This window comes from Cetorhinus maximus, chromosome 9, assembly GCF_964194155.1.
Source record: "Cetorhinus maximus chromosome 9, sCetMax3.hap1.1, whole genome shotgun sequence".
NCBI lineage: Eukaryota > Metazoa > Chordata > Chondrichthyes > Lamniformes > Cetorhinidae > Cetorhinus > Cetorhinus maximus.
In genome coordinates this window covers 67,597,578-67,621,503 of record NC_135887.1, presented here as the reverse complement: position 1 = coordinate 67,621,503, position 23,926 = coordinate 67,597,578, and the positions used below count along the sequence as shown (strand labels likewise).

The following is a 23,926-nucleotide window of genomic DNA, read 5'->3' as shown; positions in this document are numbered from 1 at the left end:
TTGTAGAAGACCAAGTCTTAAAACCCGTTGATCTGCTTAGCAGAAAAATTTGCTGGTTCTGTAAGATATAAAGATTTTCATTAATCTCCTTGTCCTCATGCCTGGGAATTGTAGTGAACTGACCCTTCACTTTGAGGTCTGTGCATCCTGGCCCTTGTAGCTTTATTTCAGATGATTAGATGACTTTTTCCCTAAGCCAGACCTGAAGCCAGCCCAACTTATCCAATAAAACTGAGATTCCTGTCCTGGTGTACAGTTTAAATTCTGTTCTGTATCCTTGGACTTCCAACACTACAGACCAGAATTGCTTATTGGGATCTTTGATTTCTTCTAGGAAATCATCGGGTTGAAATGCTGTATTTTCTATTTCCTGGACTTCAAAATGGTTGGAACCTATTTCCAGCATTCTTCCCCAAATTTGAGCTTCAGATCTACAGAATTGTTTAAAATGTCTAGTCTTGCCACAGAGAAAGCATTCAGCTCCCCCTGCTGCTTTTTGGCACCACATCTGGAACATTTTAATATGGGTGGAAGGGTTATTCCTGCACCTTTGGTCCCAGTTGCATATAAAAGGGTACAGACCTGGTGTTTCTGTGCCTTTTCTTGAAAACCCAAAACTGTTTGCCATCTCTCGAACAGTCTGCCCCAGAGCTCCCATTGTTGTCCTTGTTGCAGACCTTGAGGTGTTGGTAGGTCTGTGGAAAGGGTAGTGGCTGTTCCATGGCTATTGACATTGTTCTTGGTTCGCTGTCCCCTACCAAGGTACGTTTCAGTTTTGTTCTTTGTCACGAAGTCAAGCTGTTTCAAGCTCATCATCTGTGGCCTCAGTTTCTTAAACTGCGGCCTCTAGTGCTGCCAGCGTGTTTTGCTGAGGATTTACTTACCCTACGAGTGCCTTGAGATGGTCAGTGTATAGTTTTTCTTGAAACTATTTATTGAGAATTATTTACAAAGACTTCATGACAAGCACCCAATTCCATGGATGCATTTTAACATAGGTGGAAGGGTTCTTCCTGCACCATTGGCGATTTTGGTGGGCGGGGCTCCCGACTTTGGGCCTAGGTACTGGATTGACCCCTCCCAAGCCTTGATGTCTCCCCGGATTATACCTCGATTCTTCTGATGCAGCTCCACCTGTCTTGCAAACTGTTCAGCCTTCTCTAACATTAAATCCTCCTTGGATGGCAAAAAGTCCGACAGCATGTCATCAAACGTGCTGACTACGATGCGGTTGTATATTAGACACTGTTCTGTGTCTTGCTGTCTTGGTTATCTGACCCTGATGTCATGCTTACAGCATCTCATTAACATAACCATTCAGCCATTACTCTACAAAGACCATGTTCAATCCACACAGGTGGCCCGTGGCCGCCTTTCAGGAGTTCGAGCCACCCTGGGAATATGATCCAGAGTGAACCTGTTACAGGAGACTGGGCCTCTTGCTGTGTAGGACTCCAGAAATGCATCCACCGGACATTTTGTGTATTGAGCATGGTCTGCCGCACACAGTTAATCCATCTATCCAGAGGTGCTAGTAGCAACAGGACCAGTTTGAGTTGGGCAGAGTCCGAGGGGTCTCCTGATGGCCATCACGTGATAATCCAGGATCTGATTGAAGGTTACATGCGAATGCAGCATGGCATTGCTGCAAACCTTCACAATCCTCTTTCATGTTGAATCTTTCTTTCTCTCCTTTATCTGTCTTTGTTGAGAGAGCTGTCTGGTTTTGTCTTTTTTTACACCAGTACATTATCACTTGTTGGTTTTGAGAACTTGAATTCACCTTAATACAGGTTCCTGGCCCTCTCGTCCATCTCATGGTAGTCGAAGTGAGGGCTGCTGTGTGTAACTTGTAATGGGTTTTTATTTCTGCCCCTTTAGATCCAGATGTAGCGAGGGACCTGCACCGATTAGTGCAGTGTCTCAGGCTTGTGGGAGACTCCATCACTCTGGAAATGGCCGCCTTGATGGAAACAGCAGTGAGCCATCTACATCCCCCAGAAAAGGCTGCAGAGCAAATCCTGGAATATCTTCTGGCCAGAGACACGTGAGTATGATTGAGTGGTCGTGCCAGGTTTTTTATGTCCATGGATCCCGCTCTTTACTTGGACAAAAGATACCATTTGGATAAAAGATGCTGCTGAACATGCCCAGCTCCAAGTTAATCATTGTCAGTTGTGGCAGGATTGTAATTTCTTTCCTCCTGTTCATCATTGGAAGGCATTGGGATCTTGTTGTGGTTTGGGTTCCAGAAGTGGCAGCTATCCTGCAGGAGCATGCTCAAGTGATTGTTATGTAGACCCACTCATTGAGTGGGAGTAGGTTAGTCACAGTGAGCAGTATCACTACCAAAGCCCACTCAATCTGCTCAATTTGGCGATTATGCATCTTTCAAGGTGCAGCCTCTCACTATGGTGCAAGCTTGTGGAAAGCATAGCCAGATGGAGAGGCTTCAATAACCACCTGCCAAGTTTCAGTCAAAGCCACAGTAATAGTGCAGCTGTCCACAATAGGATGATGGATAGCAAGTGCCTTGTTCACGAGGGAAATGTGGGGAGGAATGGTGATTGTTGATCTGCCAGCAGGAATCGAAGGAGACAGTGAGGAATGGGAAGGATGTTGGTGAGATTGGCCATCAGTTGGTATTGGAATGTCAATTTTGTGCATGGCCCTGACATTGTGTTAAGTGTGGCCCAGATTTAGAGGACAACAATCTTTTTTGATCATCAGTTTACTTTGGGCTTTGGGGACGTAAGAAGTGAAGTATGCATAGCCAAGATGATGACTGTGCCCCTTCATGACTTGTCCATTATCTGCAGGATGACAAAGGGTCACCCTGTTGGGCATCTCTCAATTGGGTGCCAAAACTCCATTCTGCTGTATGAAGGTGGAGATTATTTAAACTGTCCTATATCAATGCAAGCATTGGCTTTTATTGAGCAGAGGAGCAAGTTACACTACACAAGGTATTACCTGTGATTGGACCAAGTGATGATTGACGACTTCTCCATTAATGTGTCGTCTTTGTTCTTGGAATGGGTGTAGTGCATTTATTGCTCATCCTCAGTTTTCAAGTAGATGGTGTTGGACCATCTTGGCCCACTGCTGTACTTGTGGTGGATGATGCTCCCATAATGGTACTGAATAGAGGATTCCTTGATTCTGCATTGGTAATGAAGGAGCAGCTGACAGTATTCTCATGATCTTGCTACTCTTGTCCCTCTTGATGGTGGACTGGAAAGTGCAGTTGAAATGTGCTTACTGTAGCTAGTGCTGAATGATCACGAACTCTCGAAAGGAAAATGTAGTGATATGAAAGGGTTTAGTGTATTGTGGAGTTCTTTAATTGCTCCTCTGTGTTATCTAGTTGTATTGCTGATTGCTGTGCTATCTTGCTACATTCGATTGTGAAGCTGTCCTTCAAGACCCAAGGATAAGTTTAATTGTTCCTCTCCCTCTTGTTTTTCATAGTGAGACGCATATGGAGCTTCAAAGTAAATTACAGGATATCCGTAACCCAGGGAACATAATCCAACTACTGCTGCGAGAAATGGACCACGAGGGAGACCTGGACACAGGCGATGGTATGGGCTGATCCCTGGGGTCAAGGCTGTGTGTTGGGAGCTGAAAATGTGGAGGACCATCAGAATGCGATCTGCTTTGGCCAGCTGCACAGTATTTGTGAAACAAACAGCGTTTCTCCAATAACTGATTGTGGGCATGCTCTCTGCATGCATTTATGGGTTATATATTGAATGGAATATGGTAAAAGCGATGCCCTCTGAAAACTGTGCTGTGGGGTAAGAGGTTGACTGTGGCTCTGTCTTCCTGGTAGAGTTATACTCCCTCATATTTTAGCTTTTAAACCAGTAATGAAATGTTATGGACTAAGCATCAGCAGAGGCTTTCTTCTTGGTCCGATGGGGTCTTTGTTGATAACACAATGATGCTACAAATTGCCTTGGAGCAATAGGAACAGATCTGCCTAAAGCCTTTACTGCTGTAGTCATTGTCGGGGAAGGTGAGAGCAAACTAGAATGACTTTCTGTTGCTTTGTGGTTTCATGTAGTGGTTCTCATCTCAACTGCGCTCTTTCCATTGCTGTACATATTCATTATAATAAGGTGATTGAAATACTGTTTTTGCAGTGTGAAAATGTCGCCTGCATGTTCTAGATGGAGCAAGTTAGGTTACCATTCTCTTTTTCCTTTACGCGGTTAGTCGTGCACCATGTGCCAGCCCGAGTCAAAATGGATGATAACCTCCTGGAATTATCCTGGGGTACCTTGTCTGTTTGTGGCTGTTCCCACATCCAAATAGCTGCATTATTAATATACTAGATAGTGGGTGCTAGGTGCAGATATATAGACCTGTGTGGTCCTTTTGACACTCCATTAGGTTACAGCAGGGTATGCTGCCTGCCCAGTGTGGCGCATTTTAGTATTGCCTTGAAACTTGTTGTTTACTTTCACCGCTGAAAGTGAGCCAAGGTAGTGTTTTCTCCTGTTTGTCTGTAAATGGTATATCTCAAAAACTAATGAACAGATTTCTGTGAAATTTGGTAGACAGATAGGGAATGGTTCAAGGAAGAGCTGATTAGCTTTTGGCAAAGATGTGGGTCCAGATTCAGATCCTGGTATTTTTAAAGGATCTGTTAACATTGGGAGATGGGGCTTTTTTCTGTCAAATGCTGTGGGTTGTTTTACTTAGAATGTTGGTGATTGTTTTAGAATGTTGTGGATTGTCTCAGCTGCTGTGATGAAATTTGTCACAGCTGTCAAAGTATGTGCAGAGTTTTCAGAGCAGATTGTTGGATGTGGATTGGCCTAAATCCCCTTCAATGAGATGGAAGCTCTTATTAAAAAGATTTGTTTTTTCAGCTTTGTAGTTACAGAGCGTCAACCAGGCAGGCTAAAGCCTCCAGGAAGAGCTGCATAATTGTAATTACGATGAGTTAACTCAGCATTGTGGAGTTATGTCCTCTACTTAGTGCCCTCTTCATTTGTTTTCATTCTGCTTTTTCCAGTCCAGCCTCTGCACATCCGGATGAACATGGCTCAGTTTTATGGCAGCAATATTTCCATTAATATTGTGTGTCAGGCAGCATACCACATGTCCATGACTCGGTTCCTCATCTGTCGTGACCTGCTGATTCTGGAGCAGTTAATGTTGCACCTCGGCGACAATGTAAGTATTCTTGTCCAGCTCATTACAGTCACACACCCTTTCAGGATATGTACTGTATGACCCCTTCAAGTTGCTGATTACTGAGTGACGAGTAACAGTCTCAAATTTACCTGATTGCCTGTACTTATCCCTTGGTTTGAGGCATATTCTGCCTCCATTATTAATGCTTGGATGCAAAATCAGGTTTGCATTTAATGTCTGTTGCAGTTGTCATTCCAAAGTAACTATGTTCCTAAGGTTTTTTTTGCTCTGGGTGAGTGCAATCAACTGTGTTTTGATTTTCTGTTGTTCACGTGTATGTAGCACTCTAAGAGTGGGTTTAGGGGCATTCCTTTCAAAGCAGTCTCCTAGCCCGGAGGCAATCCAGATTACACCAATATTATCACACAGTTTGAAGCTAGTTGGGGAGAATTCGGGGTGCATTTAGCAATTTGAATTTACTGAAGTTATGAAATTCTAAGCCCTGTCCCTGTCAGTAATTTCTCGAACATGTAAACCAAGAGCAATTTGTTAAATCCTAAGTTGTGTACTGTTCTTCAGGTGAATCTAGGAGCTGGTGGCTATCTCTTGCAGCTCCAACAGGATCTCATTCCCCGGACATCTCTCCTCGTGTGTTCCTACTTTGTGGTGAGGTGGGCTAGCCGGTCCTTGGCATCAGCGGTGCCCATTGACACGCTGTAAGTACAGTTGGGAGTGTGAGGAAGAAAGGGGGTGATCCGTTCACAAGGCTTTATATCTAGCTTGAATTTTTAACCATAATAGTTACCTGGTGGTTTACAGCTTGACTTTGTAAGAAGACTGTCTCATTTATCAGGAGCCTCCCAATGGGTACTGAGATGCAGTGCAGTGTTTTTCAAGGGGAATTATTTCCTGTTCCACAATTGAGTGTAGATCAGGTAGTGGGTCAAACACTGACAATTCATCTCTGGGCCCTGGCATCAAATCTGGCCCAGATTTGAGAGAGGAAGGTAAAAGTCTTTTCCCTTGTGTCTCCAAGTGCAGCATGACTGGTTTGGAAAATGGGGAGTTCATCTAAAGTTGGGGCTGAGGCAAATTTTTGTGTTAAAACAGAGCTTTACCTATGCTGTATCCGATCTAAGAGTATGTATGTAAAGCAGCAAGTTTTGCAGTCCCCAGCATTATCATTCCTCACCTTGAGTAGCCATTAGGAAATACTGATGGCCGTGAGTGGAGAAAACACTGAGCATTATGCTGTTCTCCAGGGTGGGCTGGGCTATAATCCAGCAGAGGTCAGAAAACCAGTTGTGGTGTACCTTTGGTAGCAGTTGGGGTACCACTGGTGGCATGGTGGTAATGTGGTAACCAGTAATCCAGAGGCCCAGATTGATGCTCTGGGAACACGGTTTCAAATCCTACCACAGCAGCTGGTAGAATTTGGATTTAATTAATAAATTCAAATAATTTAATAAAAATTTGGAATTGGAAACAAGTCTCAGTAATGGTGCCACAAAACTACTATTTTTTGTTATAAAAACTAACCCTAACACTTACTCATATAAAAATTAATTTGGTTTACTGCTTTCAGGGAAGGAAATATGCCATCCTTACCCCATCTGGCCTACATGTGACGCCAGATCCACAGTGATATGGTTGACCCTTAACTGCCCTTTGAAGTGGCTGAGCAAGCCACACCCAAACTGCTACAGATAAGTCCTAACAGCACTGTGGGATTACCCGCACCCAGATGGACTGCAGTGGTTCAAGAAGGCAGCTCACCACCATCTTCTTGAGGGTAGTTAGGGATGAGCAACAAATGCTGGCTTTGTCAGCAGCACCCGCATCCCGTGAAGGAATAAAAAAAAGTTGAGATGTTTGTTGCCTGGACTGCGTCACCCATGGGCGGAAAGGGGATTGTCTGTGTAAGCAAATGTTAAAATAACAAGACACAAGAGCATTAGTAGAAGGAAACAAACTAACACTTTGTTTGGTTTCAGGGAATCGAACCTGCGACAGTTGTCTGTGTTGGAACTGACGGACACTAATGCCTTAACATCACAACGGCCAGGTGGGTACATGTGCCAAACCTCTGCTCTCTGGTGACTGCTTGACTGGGTAATGACCTGTGGGAGTTCAGGGAATATAGTGCAAGTGTAGAAAAGGTGCCACATTACCTTTCTTGAGAGTAATGTACTAGAAACCTAATGAAAAGAGAAACAATTGGGTTATTTAGAGTATCCTACATGCCATGAGGTGTGGGTTGGCATGTAACAGCCGGGGTTCAGGGTGTGAGAGTTGGCATGCTGCTGAACAGTCTCCTCTTGTCTGACTTTTTGACTTGTATTTGGTCTGCCTTTCTTCAGTTACAATGTGAAAAGGAAATCCAACCACATAACAGCTTTAGGTCACTACTGCTATTCGGACTGTAAGAACTGGTGCTTAGTGTGGCACCATTAGGATCTATATTGGTAATTAGTAAGGTACCAGTGGGTTTCTAGCTCTGCTTAATGTGGTTTCTGGTCATGTCTTTCAGTCTCCAGCCAATGGATGATGGGTTTGTTTCATATGTGCAATTGGTTTACCTTGTATTGATTTGTTTTCTAACCCTGGTTCATGTAATGCTGATGAATTTCTGTTCTTGTTTTCCAGCCACTGGCCCAGGGACAGTAGTGGAATCATTCTACCAGAATGTGGCCAGAAAACACATTCTTTCCCGGTTATTGTCCCAGGCAAATAGTCCTTTAAACCAGCCGCTGATCAGCTGGACGCAGATTGGTATTGCCCTCACCAGCCACCTCCTACAGTATTTATATCCTTTAAAATGGCACTGTGCACAGTACAGCACTATGACTAACTGTAACAACTTGTATGTTCAATATTGGTGGTGCTGCATATGAGAAGGGAGCAGGTTAGGGAAAATGACTCCAGGATTGTAGAGAGAGATTTTGAGGAGATTTTTCAAAGTGAAGGGAGGAGAGGTTTAGGAAGAATGTTCCAAAGAGTAGGACTGAGGCCAGAAGCCCCCCTACCAATCGTGGAGCCAGTACAGAACAGGCAGAATTGAGCAACTGAAGTTCACAAAGGGATTTGCAAATGAGGATGGGGATTTTGAACTCTAATTGACAGACAAGGAAGCATCAGAGGACAGGGTTATTGAACCAGTGGGAGTTGAGATGAGACTTGTGACACTGAAGTTTTGGACAAGTTGGAAGTTTTGTATTGTATAGCTTAGCATCCTCTCGGGTGTCGGAATAATAAAGTCTGGAGGTAGAGGGGGAGAAAAGATTCTGACAGTGGGACGGGCAATACTGTAGAGCTGGAAGTAAGTGCTCAGAGATGACTTGGAGTGGGGTTTGAGATGGTTTTGGATCAACTGGGACACTAAGGTAAATGAGGAGCAGACTGGATTCAAGTACATGTGTGCTGGGCTTTTGACAGACACTGAAAAAGATGGTTTTGGTCTTCCCAGTTCTCATTGGTTGAGGTTCTGACTCGCCCAAGATGGATCCTCTGATAACAGGTGGCTGAGGGTTGTGTCAGTGACAGAGCTGCCTGTTGTCCAGATATTTAAGATGATCTCATGCTGATTGTCAGTGCCACTGAAACCTAACACATCAGCAAAGAAATGGAATAGTGTGGGTTGGGGTATGGTCAAAGATTATCACTAGAAATTATGAACAGTATGGTTACAGTACTGTGGACATAGCAGTAACCAGACTGGGCATTCTGAATTGTGGGAGATGGGAGTGTGGCAGTGGCTAGGTGATGAATACTAATTCAAGGACTTTACAGCGCAGTTATAAAAAAAAGACTTGCATTTCCATAGCACCTTTCACAACTTCAGGACATTCCAAAGCAGTACTTATGAAGTGTAGTTACTGTTGTAATGATAGGAAAAACAACAGCATGTTTCCACAAACAGCAAGGTGATAATGACCATTTAATATAATTTAGTAATGTTAGTTGGAGGATGAATATTGGCCAGACCATCGAGGAGAGCATCCTTGCTCTTTTAAACAGTGCCATGGGACCTTTTAAGTCCATTTGAGAGGACAGATGGGTCCATGGTTTAATATCTCATCTGAAAGATATCGCCTTTGACAGTGCTGCACTCCCTCAGCACACTATTCATATTTGGTCACCCAGTGTGCTGAGTGCTCGGGGATCCTCTTAGTGGGTCTGTTCTTGGAGCTGAATGAAAGATCAGGTCCAGCATGCATAAAGGATGTTATGACTTAAAGACCATTCTTTCAAGGCCTTATGCATATCAGAGTGATCGTAGAGATCGATCAGACATTGTCCACAGATGGTTATGCTTGTGACTAGCATGTTGCCTGCTTTATAAACCTGGTCAAATCAGATATTCGTTTTACGACTTGAGAACTCTGTAGAGCCTGTGTTGATTTTGTGGCATTGGTTTTACACAAATGCCAAACTGTTGATCTATTCAAAAAAATTATCAGTGGGCTGAATGATATCTCTGTGTATACATCTGATCTGGACCTATGGATGGGTGAACAGAAGGGAGTGTGGAGATCTCTCAGACATTCTTAGTAGTTCATGCTAAGATGAATGTAGTTCATAGTGAGATTTGGTTCAGAGTGCTTTTATAGCATTTCTAATGCTTTGTCTGCCTGGCTCAGTTGGTAGCATGCTGGCCTCTAAGTCAAAGTTAGGGATTCAAGCCCCACTCCAAGAATTCAGTGCATGATCGAGGACAGTGATTCCCAAACCTTTCTTACTGCGTACTTCTTTCCGACAGCCTGCTGTGTACCTCTATCATCACACAGCATTAATATTTTAAACCCTTCATGCCCAAGCATTGTATAAAATGTACAGATTATGTTGCTCAATATGCAACAAAAAAGGCATTAACAGTGCTACTCATCATTAATGTGGCAGAGGCGGTTGATTGTTTGAGCTATTGCGCATATTTGGAGTGATGGGTGATAGTTTGATTTGTAACTTGCTTTCTATACAAAGGTACTGATGATATTTTAATTTCTTTTCACTGAGTGATGACAATCCACTTTTCAGCATATGTAAGTTGCAGCAAACAGTATCAAAGTCTTGACAACCTTGTCTGATAATTCATCGACCTATACTTGCATTTCAACCCAAAACTCAGTGGATACACGGCCATCTGGAAGGTACTGCGTAAGCCTTGTACCATTTAAATATTTTTAAAACTAAATTTAAATTTTAAAAAAATTATATGCGCATTTTTTTTAAAAAAGTGGCCGCACACAACAGCAACATTTTGAAAGGAAAATTGGTTGAAACTCAATCTCCAGTCCACCATTGGTTAAGAAGTCCAGGGCAAGTCTTAGAAAAAATTCGGAAAAGGGAGCAGACCCAGCTTTTTCCACTTGACTGGGTATGGAATTGACCCCTCCTAGTTTCACCTAAATCTTGGATGGCAGTCCCATCAGTTTAGCCTAAATCTACTATTAATATTAAGGCACTATTCAAATTCTGATCATTCCTTTGTATTTGACATTTTCCAGAAACATTTTCAGTGACTCCAGTGTTCAGCAGTGTGGAGGGCTATTTTTTGCAAAAGTGAATTTATCCCAGGTCAGTTTTAGGAAATGCAGTTCCCAGCGCTGAGTGTCATTCAGCTTTCAAACCATCACACCTGCAAACTACAACATGCCCACTTGAAGTGAACTTATCTCCCTCCTGATGCATTATTTTAATGCATCCTATTGTACTTAACGTTTTTACTTCTTAAAAAGAAGGTTGCTTATGCAATAGTTTTGAATATTTTGTTTCCTCTAATTAACATTTTAGACTAAATGTTTCACATTTTAATGACAGTGTTTCTTAGTCAAGTTATGCACTTCAGATTTAAATTGCAATCAGTGCAAACTTAATCCAAATATAAAATCTATTGACCAGACACTAAAGGCCTACCTGTGGATGTTACAGATCCTATAGGTACTGTTTGAAGAGTAATGTCCTGAACAATATTCGTTTATGAACTGACACCACCAAAACAGATTTGCTGGTTCATTTGCTGTTTCCAGGACCTTACTTTGTATTGATTGACAACTACATCTGCCTACATGCTGACGGTGACTTCACTTTGCAATAGCAATTAATTGAATGTAAAATGTAGTGTCCTGTGATCAAGTGCAGTATAAATGCTAGTTCTTTTTGCCTTGTGTAGGTTGTGTCTGTCCTTGTGCCTTTCTAAACAATATTTATCCTATCCTCTGGTCCGTTTACTCTTCCTGCTTCCTGGTTTGGATGCTTCAAGGAGACATTTATATATTCAGTTGTCTGGCTCTGTAGTTTTCTACCCTTCTGACAGTGCAACCACTGAAAATGGGAGTTTGACCAATTGAAACGCTCTATCTACTCGATTGAAATGGCTCTGTGTTGTTGTGCAGCTGGTCACAGATTCCTACCTGGGTCCAGTGTCTAGTTTGTGACACTTTCCCTCAGTGTCCCATCAACATGATCGTTTCCAATGATCTCGGGCATCCTGCTACTTCCTTAACTGCTATTCAGGTGGGCGAATAACACCAGTTTTCTGTTTCCGGAGTTTCTCATGGGACATTGCCAGTATGTACAGCTCCAGGTTGGTAATTACCGCTTCCATTGTGTACTTTAGTAAGTCCTTGAACATGTTGCCACCCTCCAATTCCATTCCCATCTTTCCCGGAACTCCGTGTTTGCATCTGTCCAATCAGGTTTCCGTTTCTGCACAGTACTATAACGGCTGTTAGCATATTCACAATGGACATCCTATCTGACTGTGACGAATAGAAACTCTCCTTCCTCATCCTTATTGACCTGTCTGCAGCCTTCACATGGTTGGCCACACTATCTTCCTCCAATGCCTCTCCACTGTCATCTAGCTGGGTGGGACTGCGACTGCCCTCATCTGGTTCCATTCTAATCTATTGAATCATAACCAGAGGATCACTTGCGATGCCTTCTCTTCCTGCTCCCGCACCATTACCTCTGGTGTTTCCCCCAGGATCTCTCCTTGGCCCCTTAATGTTTCTCATCTGCATGCTGCCCCTTGGCACGACATTGGTTTTCAGATGTTTGCTGCTGATACCCAGCTCTACCTCACCGCCGCCACTCCCAGCTTCTGCACTGTTGCTGAGTTATCGGACTACTTATCGAAATTCATTGCTAGATGAGTAGATGTTTTCTCCACTTACTTATTGGGAAGACTGAAACCATTGTTTTTAGTTCCCGCTCCAAACTTGGTTCCCTAGCTCCAGACTCCATCCCTCTCCCTGGCAACAGTCTGAGATTAAGCCAGTCTGCTCACAACCATGGTATCGTATTTCTATTGGGGAGAAAGCAGGAGCAGGCTATTGCTTTGGATGATCAGCCATGATCAGAATGAATGGCGGAGCAGGCTCGAAGGGCTGAATGGCCTACTCCTGCTAGTTTCTATATTTGAACTCTAGATGAGCTTCTGACCTCGTATCTGCACCATCACATAGACTGCCTATTTCCACCTCTAACTTCACCCCTCTCTCAGCTCATCCACTGCTGGGTGGGGTGTGGCAGGGTGGGGATCAGATGGTGCCCAGCAGGGTGGGAATCGGGGGGCTGATAGGGGTGGAGTGCGACAGGGTGGGGATTGGTGGGCTGATGTCCGGCAAAGTGGGCATCGGGGGGGCGCTGGTGGGGTGGTGTCCGGCAGAGTAGGCATCATTGCAACCTTGGTTCAAATATGGACTAAAGAGCTGAACTCCAGTGATGATGTGAGAGTGACTGCCCTTGACATCAAGGCAGCATTTGACTGAGTGTGGCATCAAGGAGCCCTAGCAAAACTGGAGCCAATGGGAATTTAGGGGGAAACTCTCCACTGGTCGGAGTCATACCGAGCACTAAGGAAGATGGTTGTAGTTGTTGGAGGTCATCTCAGCTCCAGGACATCACTGCAGGAGTTCCTCAGGGTAGTGTCCTAGGCCCAACCATCTTCAGCTGCTTCATCAATGACCTTCCTTCCATCATAAGGTCAGAAGTGGGGATGTTGACTGATGTTTGGCACCATTCCTGACTCCTCAGATACTGAAGTAGTCCACGTCCAAATGCAGCAAGACCTAGACAATACCCAGGCTTGGGCTGACAAGTGGCAAGTAACATTCGTGCCTCACAAGTGCCAGGAAATGGCCATCTCCAACAAGAGAGAATCTAACCATCCCCCCTTGACATTGAGTGGCATTACTATCGCTGAACCCATGTCATCAACATCCTGGAGGTTACCATTGACCAGAAACTGAACTGGACTAGCCATATAAATACTGTGGCTACATGAGCAGGTCAGAGGCTAGGAATCCTGCAATGAGTAACTCACCTCCTGACTTCCCAAAGCCTGTGCACCATCTTCAAGGCCCAAGTCAGGAGTATGATGGAATATTCTCCAGTAACCTGGATAAGTGCAGCTCCAACAACACTGAAGAAGCTGGGCACCATCCAGGACAAAGCAGTCCGCTTGACTGGCACCACATCCACAAACATTCACTCCCTCTGCCACCGATGCACAGTAGCAGCAGTGTGTACCATCTACAAGATGCACTGCAGGAATTCACCAAGTCTCCTTAGACTGCACCATCCAAACCCACGACTGCTATCATCTAGAAGAAGGGCAGCAGACACATGGGAGCACTGGAAGTTGGCCTCCAAGTCACTCACCATCCTGAGTTGGAAATATATCACCGTTCCTTCACTGTCGCTGGGTCAAAATCCTGGAACTCCCTCCCTAACAGCACTATGGGTGTACCTATACCACGTGGACTGCAGCGGTTCAAGCTGGCAGCTCAGCACCACCTTCTGAAGGGCAATTAGGGATGGGAAATAAATGCTGGTCTAGCCAATGACCCCATATCCCGTGAATGAATAAAAGAAAAAGGGGGCTTGTGTCTGGCAGGGCGGGGGAGGGCCAGAATGGGTAATGTACAGGGCAGGGGGGGCACGGGATGGTGCCTGACAGGATGGCATTCGGGAGAGCCAGATGTGTGCGGTTATTACCCCTCAATTTTTTTTCATGTTTCAGTTCAATAGTAGCTCGGATGGGGTTTACAAGGTAAATGACCATCATTATGTATATATCGCAGCCTCCCACTAGCAGGAGGGTGTTCTTATAATGTGTGTTTACATTTACCTGTACGCAGTGATCCTGTGGCCCCTCACCCCATTTCACTTGGTCTAACTCCTTGTGTATATGGTTCTACAGATGTTGATCTAGTTTGTTGTAACTTGAATGGGACTTGATGTGGAGTTTGTCAAGACAGTTCAGCTATATATAATACATCGTGGCTATAAAGCATGTTGGGTAGTTATATGGCTAACTTATGCACCTCCCAGATGGTCCAATGAACAGATGCCAAGGCAAACTATACAAGCTGGTTTGTATTGTGATTGTGAGTTCCCTTCCTACCATTCCCATTCTGCCTGATAAGCCATTTATGGCACATCAGGAGGCTACTCAGCCCATCGACTTTATGTCTTGCCTCTGGGTTGAAATACTTTGTGTTATGTTGTTTCATTAGACTGTTATCACTGGTCATTTAAACATGCTCTCCTTTTCAAAGGAATATGTGAGGCTGCTGCAGCCCTGGTGTGAGGTTAATGTCGGCTCGCGACGGTTTGTGCTGGGACAGTGTTATCTGGCCACGAGCGAAGGACAGAAGGTGAGATTGCAATGTGTTTAGGTCATAAGGAATGTTCTTTCAGCCTCCACCCTTCATGCTTACAGAACCAACAAGACTCAGGTTTTTTTTAAAGTCAAATGTTACTTTGCGTAGTATGAATTTTTTGTATTGCCTTGCATATCACTTCTCAAAAACAAAGCCTTATTCGCTGGGATTCCTGAAATTAGAAACACCAGCTACACATACCTGATGTTGGCATTTAGACTGGGAGCAGGAATGGGGCCCTGGAGTGACATCAGTGAACAGGGACAGCTTGGGGCGGGGAATCAGTGAACAGGGACAGCTTGGGGCGGGGAATCAGTGAACAGGGACAGTGTGGGCCGGGGATCAGTGAACAGGGACAGTGTGGGGCGGGGAATCAGTGAACAGGGACAGTGTGGGGCGGGGATCAGTGAACAGGGACAGTGTGGGGCGGGGATCAGTGAACAGGGACAGTGTGGGGCGGGGAATCAGTGAACAGGGACAGTGTGGGGCGGGGATCAGTGAACAGGGACAGTGTGGGGCGGGGATCAGTGAACAGGGACAGTGTGGGGCGGGGATCAGTGAACAGGGACAGTGTGGGGCGGGGATCAGTGAACAGGGACAGTGTGGGGCGGGGATCAGTGAACAGGGACAGTGTGGGGCGGGGATCAGTGAACAGGGACAGTGTGGGGCGGGGATCAGTGAACAGGGACAATGTGGGATGGTGATCATTCCTCTCATATTCCTGGTTTCATGTCGTATCCATATCTTTGCTTTCTTCCCCAGGCTCTGGAGTGTTTCTGTGATGCTGCTGCAGCTGTGGGGAGGGAAGAATTCCTGGACAGACTGATCCGAGTGGAAGATGAGGAATCTGCCTCCAATCCCAGGGTGCAGTATTACACTAAGGTGCGTACTGTGCTGAAGTTGTTGTAACCCTGCACCAGTGCCGGGACTATTAACCAGAGCTTGGTGGTGGAGCTCAAAATGTGCGGCAGCTGACTTTCAGCACAGGATGTCACTGGGCCCTTGTTTGTCAAAGGGAATCTCATAACCTTATGTTGTTCTCACAGTTATAACCCCTACGTTGGCTTCGCATCATTTTTGATGACACATTAATAATTCGCACCCCCCCCCCCCCAATTTCAATTGGTATGTCAACATTGCCTACTGGGTTTACCTTTGCAGCCTGTCATGATTCTGTGCTGTGGCTCTTGGTGACCTCATTGAGAATAATTGATATTGAAGATGGTAACAACCTCCAAACCAACTTGTGTTTTGGATTTTTTTTCACCTGACCCACATCCTGGTTTTGATGATTTTTGGTTGTTTCTGTCTCCCTGTTTATCAAGTGTCCAAATGCAATTTTCCTGGAAACTTTGGTCTGAGTTTCTATTGCAGGTAAAGTCATTGGAAATATGAAATAATCAATGACTGTTCTAAAATATCACAAGTGTTGAAATGTCTAATTCAAACCGTAGTGCGCTGTTGGATAACTGCTCTCACCGACATTGGGGTGATGGAACTTCAGGCTTGGGAAATAGGAAATAGGAAATTGATTCGTTTTTAACTAAATCTTGAGTTTTCTTATTCCCCACAACAGCATAGTAACAATTGACTGTTATATATTCCAACTTTTGGGGTGAGTCAGTTTAAATGTTTGAGTTGTGAACACTTATTTTTGTAACATCTAACTGGAGCTACTGGGCATACAGTGCAATTTTTCCATTTGTTTTAGTGCAATTCACTTGAAATCATCCAAATTAGTGCAAAAGATCGAGGAATTTCAAGTGCAAATCAAGTTTTTAACCATCTTTTGTGCTGATTTAGAACAGAATTGGGCTGGAAGCACGCCCCCAGCCTCCACACAACTGAGTCAAATTAATCACCATGGTGATTTTCCAATAATTGTGATCTTTCAAGGAGGTTCCTGCAGTTCAGCTGCTGCTTTAAGTGCAAAAGCAAGAAAACTTTTCAATATTCGAGTACAAAGAAAATGGCTACTGTACACCAATGTAATTAGTTGTGTATTTAAAGTCATTTTCAGTTTTCAAATCGAGTGGGTTAGACTCTGGTTAAAAATGTTTATTGTTTTGTATGCACCCATTTTCAGCTGTATTAATAAAACTGCACCGAATTGCCACTCTTAAATATGTCAATAATTTTAATGAAATAAAGGATTTGCATTCTAAAACACTGTCCGATTACGCTGGTTCCAGGCAGATTTTATGTTCATGTGCAAAAGAGTTCGAATAGAGATTTGAACAAAAAATTCACTTCTGAAAATTAGAATAATTTTTTTATTCATTCTTGGAATGAGGCATTGCTGGCTGGGCCAGCATTTATTGCCCATCCCTAGTTGACCTTGAGAAGGTGATGGTGAGCTGCCATCTTGAGCCACTGCAGTCCATGTGGTGTAGGTACACCCACAGTGCTGTTAGGAAGGGAGTTCCAGGATTATGACCCAGCGACAGTGAAGGAATGGCGATATATTTCCAAGTCATAATTGAGTGACTTGGAGGGAAACTTCCAGGTGGTGGTGTTCCCTTCTACCTGCTGCCTTTGTCCTTCTAGATGGTAGTGGTGATGGGTTTGGAAGGTGCTGTCTAAGGAGCTTTGGTGAGTTCCTGCAGGGCACCTTGTAGATGGTACACACTGCTCTGCTTCAGTGGTGGAGGGAGTGAATATTTGTGGATGTGGTACCAATCAAGCGGGCTGTTTTGTCCTGGATGGTGTCCAGCTTCTTGACTCTTGTGGGAGCTGCACTCATCCAGACAAGTGGAGAGTATTCCATCACACTCCTGACTTGTGCCTTGTAGATGGTGGACAGGCTTTGGGGAGTCAGGAGGTGAATTAGTCATCACATGATTCCTAGCCTCTGACCTGCTCTTGTAGCCTTAGTATTTATATGGCTAGTCCAGTTCAGTTTCTGGTGAATGGTAACCCCCAGGATGTTGATAGTGGGAGATTCAGTGATGGTAATCCCATTGAATGCCAAGGGGCAGTGGTTAGATTCTCCTTTGTTGGAGATGGTCATTGCCTGGTACTTGTGTGGTGTGAATGTTACTTGCCACTTGTCAGCCCAAGCCTGGATATTGTCCAAGTCTTCTGCATTTGGACATGGACTGCTTCAGTATCTGAGGAGTCGCGAATGGTGCGGAACATTGTGCCCAGATTGCAGATAGCGTCCAAAACAGGAATCTACCTGCCTTGTCCCAGCAGGTACTTTCAATTGACTTCTTCCGTTAAAGTTCCAGCTTCTAATGGAAACTCCATGTACCTACCTCCCTGCTCCACAGTGTAGAGTGTGTTATTACAGTGAGATGTTGTTGGGCAGTTCCTATTGTAAATGTGAATGGAAATGCAAAAATGTGGCTAGAATGCCTGACTTTAACTGAGACCTGATTAGCATTTGTGTGCTGTGGCCTGAAGACTGCACTTTGTCACCACACAATATCATAGGAAATCAACTGGTATATTGTTTCAAAACATTCACTGACAAACGTTACTTAGTCACACTTCTTTTAACGTTTCCCATTTTAAAATACCTCAAAACCACTTTCGTCAGCTGTCAGGGTAGAGTTGCAGGCTCAAACCCAAACCTGTTATCTGTGTCCTTATCTATTACATACATATTTATCAACAGACCATGCATAGCATTAGAGCACTGAGATAAAAACAGAAAATGCTGGAAAAACTCGGGTCTGGCAGCACCTGTGGAGAGAGAAACAGAGTTAATGTTTTGAGTCCATATGACTCTTCAGAAGGGTCAAAAGGATGCAGAACATTAACTCTGTTTCTCTCTCCACAGATGCTGCCAGACCTGTTGAGATTTTCCAGCATTTCCTGTTTCTATTTTAGATTTCCAGCATCCACCGTACTTTGATTTTAATGTTAGAGTACTGAGCCCACATTGCTGTGCCTTGCTTGTTTCTAGGTCCTGCGTTTACTGGAAGACATGGCGTTGCCAGAGCTTGTCCTGCAGTTGGCAGCAATCGCGGTGACCGAGGCAAGGGATGACTGGAAGATTTTGGTATGTAATATTTTCCATTCCTCTTTGACTGTAACTTGCATGCAGCCTTGGTCCAAACATAGACAAAAGAACTCTCGAGGGCAGTTAGGGGTGGGTAACAAATGCTGGCCTTACCAGCAACACTCGCACCCAATGAACAAATATGATATCCATGTTCCTATAGTGACTTGGAGGCAATAAGGGGGAGTTGAAGGAGAAGAAGTTCAAGATTTTGTGAGAATAAGTTAGCCAGGCGGAGAAGGGTGGTGGTGAATGGGGACTGATTTGTGGCTCTGTTCAAGAAAAAAGTGGAGGGTATCCAGGCTGTCTTGGGGTGGGGGACAGAGTTGTAGAAGGACTGGGCATCCTTAGTGAAAATAAATGTGATCTCTCTCTGAGGGCAGTGCCCACCCACAGTAGTCATGGTGACAGTAAGGATGTGTGTTGATGTGACTGTAGTGTTAGGGATTGTTGAATCTTGTAATGGTGATGTTTTCCCTCAGAGGGCAGTGCCCACCCATGTTAATCACCCTGCTTTCCCTAGGCTGCGCTCTGGACAAAGATTTTCAAGCATCACTTGGACCTGGGCCACAACCATCAGGCTTATGAGTCACTAACCCAGAACCCGGACAGCAGTAGGTGAGTAAATGGAACGTCAGCTGTTGGCACCATCTCCCCCCACCCCTTCACAGTGAAGTGATGAGCTGGCACACCATGGTGTGATGTTGAGTTCAGTGTTGTGAGCATTAGCAGCCATGCTATGAGCTCATCCTGGGTGAGCTCCAACACAGCTGTGTTGTACTAGATGCTGCCCTGTGCTAGGACATATGGCCAGAGTTACAGCAGCAATGATGAATGTGGCAGCTGCTGAATCTCTTCCACACCCCTCCGCCACAGGGAGGTGGGGGAGGGGAGGGGCGCGGGGCCGGGGTGGGGAGCACCAGTTCCAGTGCTGTTCAAATGGGGTGACGGGGTGGGACTTGTGTCTCTGCTCACTTTGCATCCTCTGTTGATTTACAGTGGGACTTTCTCTCTGCATATCCCATGTCGGGTTTAGGGTTGGTAAAATTATCCTGTAGTCAATTCTTAGTTTGCCCCAGGGGTTCTGTTTGTAAGCGTGAGGCAGATTCAGTGGAGGCCTGTGCATGTTGACCATTAACTGAGATATCAAATGCCCTGCACAACACATTGACGAAGGGGACCCAGGTTAGCGTTGATTAGTGTTCAGTTTGGCAGCTGAAAAGATTCACTTTTTTTTTTGGAATGACACTCCTCATATGCTCAGTTCTTAGATTCTGTGGCATTTAAGTGTAATCTCATGTGCTTTAGAACTGCAAAGATAAACACACAATTTAGCAAATATGGACTGTAGTGCCAGCCTCTTCTCGCTGGTAACACTAGTGAAGCTTTGTAGCTGTACCTGTCAGACCAAGTGACGCTCCAGCCATTTCATCATGGGTTCGAGCCCATTTTATTTGTGGTCACTTTGAGTTCCTGTATCTGGTGTAAGGAGGCATTGGGCTCGACTGTGTAACCATTCTATGATTTCTATAGTCGTGATAATATTCTAGAAAAAAAGTTCAGGCTGCTTCTTGTCTTTTCCTGCTATTCCAACAGCATGATGGTTTGTTCCAAACCAATGTTGTCTCAATCGATTTTATTTTATATCACTAAACATCCATGTCTCTCTCTCTCTTTGTCTGCCTCTCTTGGACAGCTGTCATTTTAATATAAAGGAACCCTGAGTTTGAAAAATGTGGGCTTAGTGAGCTGCCCCTCACGCCTTTCTACCATCAGCTATACCTCTGCAGCACACTGATGTGTGACATGCTACACTTATTATGAAACAGAGCTCCATCTTCGTGGTTTCAACAAAGCCAAAGGGGTGGAACTAGAAGAGAGAGATTTTAATGCCTTTGGATATTTTCAGGTGACTATTCCAGTGAAACCACTGAGTAACAAACAAGGGTGGTAAGGATGAACCAGGTTAGAAAGTTGAAGACGTGTCCAGAGATCGCAGAGGGCTATGGCTGAAGGAAGGGGAATGGCTGGGAAAGTGGAGCAGTTGCTGTCCTTCTGTATTTCACATGTACAGTGTGTGTGTCTCCCTGCAGACAGCTGGACTGCCTGCGTCAGTTGGTGGTGGTTCTGTGTGAGCGCTCTCAACTTCAGGATCTGGTGGAATTTCCTTATATCAACCTTCATGACGAGGTAAGTAAGGCCTGGGATTTTACAGAGGGAGGTGGGAGGGGACCTGTCCCTGGTCAGACAGGTTATCACCCAATCAGATACTGTTAGAATCAAGTCATTCTATCATAAAATGGTTTGACAGCACCTTCCAAACCTGTGAGCTCGACCACCTAGAAGAACAAGGGCGGCAGATGCATTATATACGAACATACGAATTAGGAGCAGAGTAGGCCACTTGGCCCTCAAACCTGTTCCGCTATTCAGTAAGATCATGGCTGATCTGATTTTGACCTCATGTTCCGCCTACCCCCGATAACCTTTCATCCCCTTGCTTACCAAGAATCCATCTACCTCTGCTTTAAAGATATTCAAGGGCTCTGCCTCAGCCACCTTTTGAGGAAGAGAATTCCAAAGCTTCTCAACCCTGTGAGATAAAATTTTTTTTCTCATCTCTGTCCTAAATGGGTGACCCCTTATTTTTAAACAGTGACCCCGAGTTCTAGATTCTCCCACAAGAGGAAACACGTCCACCCTCTCAAGTCCCCTCAGGATTTTATATGTTTCAGTCAAGTCGCCTCTTACTCTTCTAAACTGCAGCGGTACAAGCCTAGCCTGTCCAGCCTTTTCTAGATAACCCACCCATTCCAGGTATTAGTCGGGTAAACCTTCTCTAAACTGCTCTAATGCATTTACATCTTTCCTTAAATAAGGAGACCAATACTGTACGCAGTTGCGATTTGTGCACTAGAACACCCAGATCCTTCTGCATCTTAGAGTCCTGCAATCTCTCACCATTTAGATAATATTCCTCCTGCCAAAATGGACAACCTCGTGTTTTCTTACATTATACTCCATTTGTCAGACCTATGCCCACTCACCTACCCTATCTATATCCTTTTGTAGCCTCCTTATGTCCTCTTCACAACTTATTTCCTATCTACCTTTGTGTCATCAGCAAATTTATCAACCATGCTATCGGTCCCTTCATCAAAATCATTTATATAAATTGTAAAGAGTTGAGGAACTCTTGGAACACCACCACCTGCAAATTTCCCTCCAAGTCTCACACCATCCTGACTCGGAACTGTGTTGCTTTTCCTTCACAGTCGTTGGGCCAAAATCCAGGAACTCCCTCCCTAACAGCACTGTGGGTGTTTCTACACCACTTGGACTGCAACAGTTCAAGAAAGCAGCTCAGCACCACTTTCTCAAGGGCAATTAGGGATGGGCAATAAATGCTGGCCCAGCCAGTGACTCCCACATCCCATAAAAGAAAAGCACAAGAGGGGACCTTTCAGTCTGTCAAATCCATGCTGGCTATCTGCAAGACAAATCAGCTTGTCCTACTACCTGGCCCTTTTCCCACACCCTGCAATTATTTTATCCTCAATTGTTTAACCAATTCGCATTTGAAAGCTGAAGATGGTACACTTTCCAATCCCGCAATGACCACAGAGACTCAGGCTTCCTTTTAACTGGTTTTATTCAAGCATATGCAAGGGAGCTGCAATCACTCCTAAGAATGAAGACCCAGCTCCCAGGTTGATTACATTTCATTACTTTTGTACTTTTTCTTATCATAATACATTTGAATACATTCAATCGGTAACTGACACACCGGTCCCATGCTAACTCTATCCTATTGAGTACATAAAAATGTGATTTTGCTAACCAATTATTCTAAAGGATGTATACATAATTATATTATCCATCAAAATTAAAACGTATACGCAAAGACCTTGGTTCTCACAAATCAAGATTGTTTGTGTTTCATCAAAGTCCTCTCTTTGTCCCTTGTTTGTCTTCCCATATCTAAGCTAAAACCATCTGCCTCTTCCCTATGTGAGAGGGGAGTACACTTAATCTAATTTATGTCATACTTTTGTCTCCAGTCTGACTCTCAAGGCTGTGCAGTGTTCATCTGGTATTCTTCAACTCTTAATATATTTAGCAGCCGTGTCTGTCTGGAGATTTTAAGGGTTTTTCAGTAAATTCTTACTGTATTCTCTTTTAGCATTTTTAATTTCCCCCTAACACAAGCCAAGATTGAATCTGTCTCCACCACGCCCGGCCAGTATATTCCAGATCCTGAACACTCACTATGTAAAAAAAAAAATATTTTCTCATGTCGCCTTTGGTTCTTTTTTGCCAGTCGCTTTAAATTGGTGTCCTCTAGTTCTCATTCCTCTGTCAAAGGGAACAGTTTCTCTTGATCTACTCTGCCCAGACCCCTCATGATTTTGAACACCTCTAGCAAATCACCTCTTAACCTTCTCTAAGGAGAACAGCCCAGCTTCTCCAATCTAGCCACATAACTGAAGTTCCTCATCCCTGGAGCCATTGGTGTGAATCTTTTCTGCACCCTCTCTGATGCCCTCACGTCCTTCTGAAAGTTTGGTACCCAAAATTCAGACACACTGAGACTGAACCAGTTTCAAAAAGGCTCATCATTACATCCTCTCATTTGGATTCTGCCTCTGTTTGTAAAGCCTGGAGTGCCATACGCTTTATTGGCCACCTTCAATAATTTGTGCACAAATGCCCCAGGTTCCTCCACTCCTGCTTCCTCTTTAGAATTGTACCCTTGCTTGGGCCTTGGGTGGGAAAGTTGGGGACTGGGGGGTTTCCTCCTTCATGGGTCCCCTTTTCCAAACAGGGCCACCCCCCACCCACCCCGCCTATGTGCATGCCCCACTCCTGGGGCTTCCTGCCCTGACCCTGCACAAAGCCCTCCCGACTTAATGCTCCTCAGAGAGTTACATAGCTACAGGGCAGCTGACCAGAGTGGGGAGCACTGCCATCCTTTAAATTCTGCCCTACCTTTATTTTGTCCCCTTGAGCTGTCCCTCTTCGAGTCAGGTTTCTTTCATAGCCACATCATATTCCCAGGTCACTGTTTGCAACTGCAACTCACCAACTTTGTTTACCACACTCT

The 23,926-nt window shown here is 44.5% G+C and overlaps 1 protein-coding gene across 1 annotated transcript in view; it reads left to right on the top strand.

Annotated features, from left to right (window-relative positions):
• nup160 (nucleoporin 160) overlaps positions 1–23,926 on the top strand; it is an 81,080-nt gene that overhangs the window by 34,346 nt on the left and 22,808 nt on the right. Inside the window, exons 15-26 of the mRNA XM_078548820.1 lie at positions 1,882–2,047; positions 3,472–3,584; positions 5,027–5,187; positions 5,728–5,864; positions 7,143–7,213; positions 7,795–7,981; positions 11,662–11,731; positions 14,712–14,810; positions 15,579–15,698; positions 18,727–18,822; positions 19,346–19,440; positions 20,916–21,012. Of these exons, the coding sequence (XP_078404946.1) occupies positions 1,882–2,047; positions 3,472–3,584; positions 5,027–5,187; positions 5,728–5,864; positions 7,143–7,213; positions 7,795–7,981; positions 11,662–11,731; positions 14,712–14,810; positions 15,579–15,698; positions 18,727–18,822; positions 19,346–19,440; positions 20,916–21,012 (1,412 nt within the window). The remainder of the gene's footprint in view (positions 1–1,881; positions 2,048–3,471; positions 3,585–5,026; positions 5,188–5,727; positions 5,865–7,142; positions 7,214–7,794; positions 7,982–11,661; positions 11,732–14,711; positions 14,811–15,578; positions 15,699–18,726; positions 18,823–19,345; positions 19,441–20,915; positions 21,013–23,926) is intronic.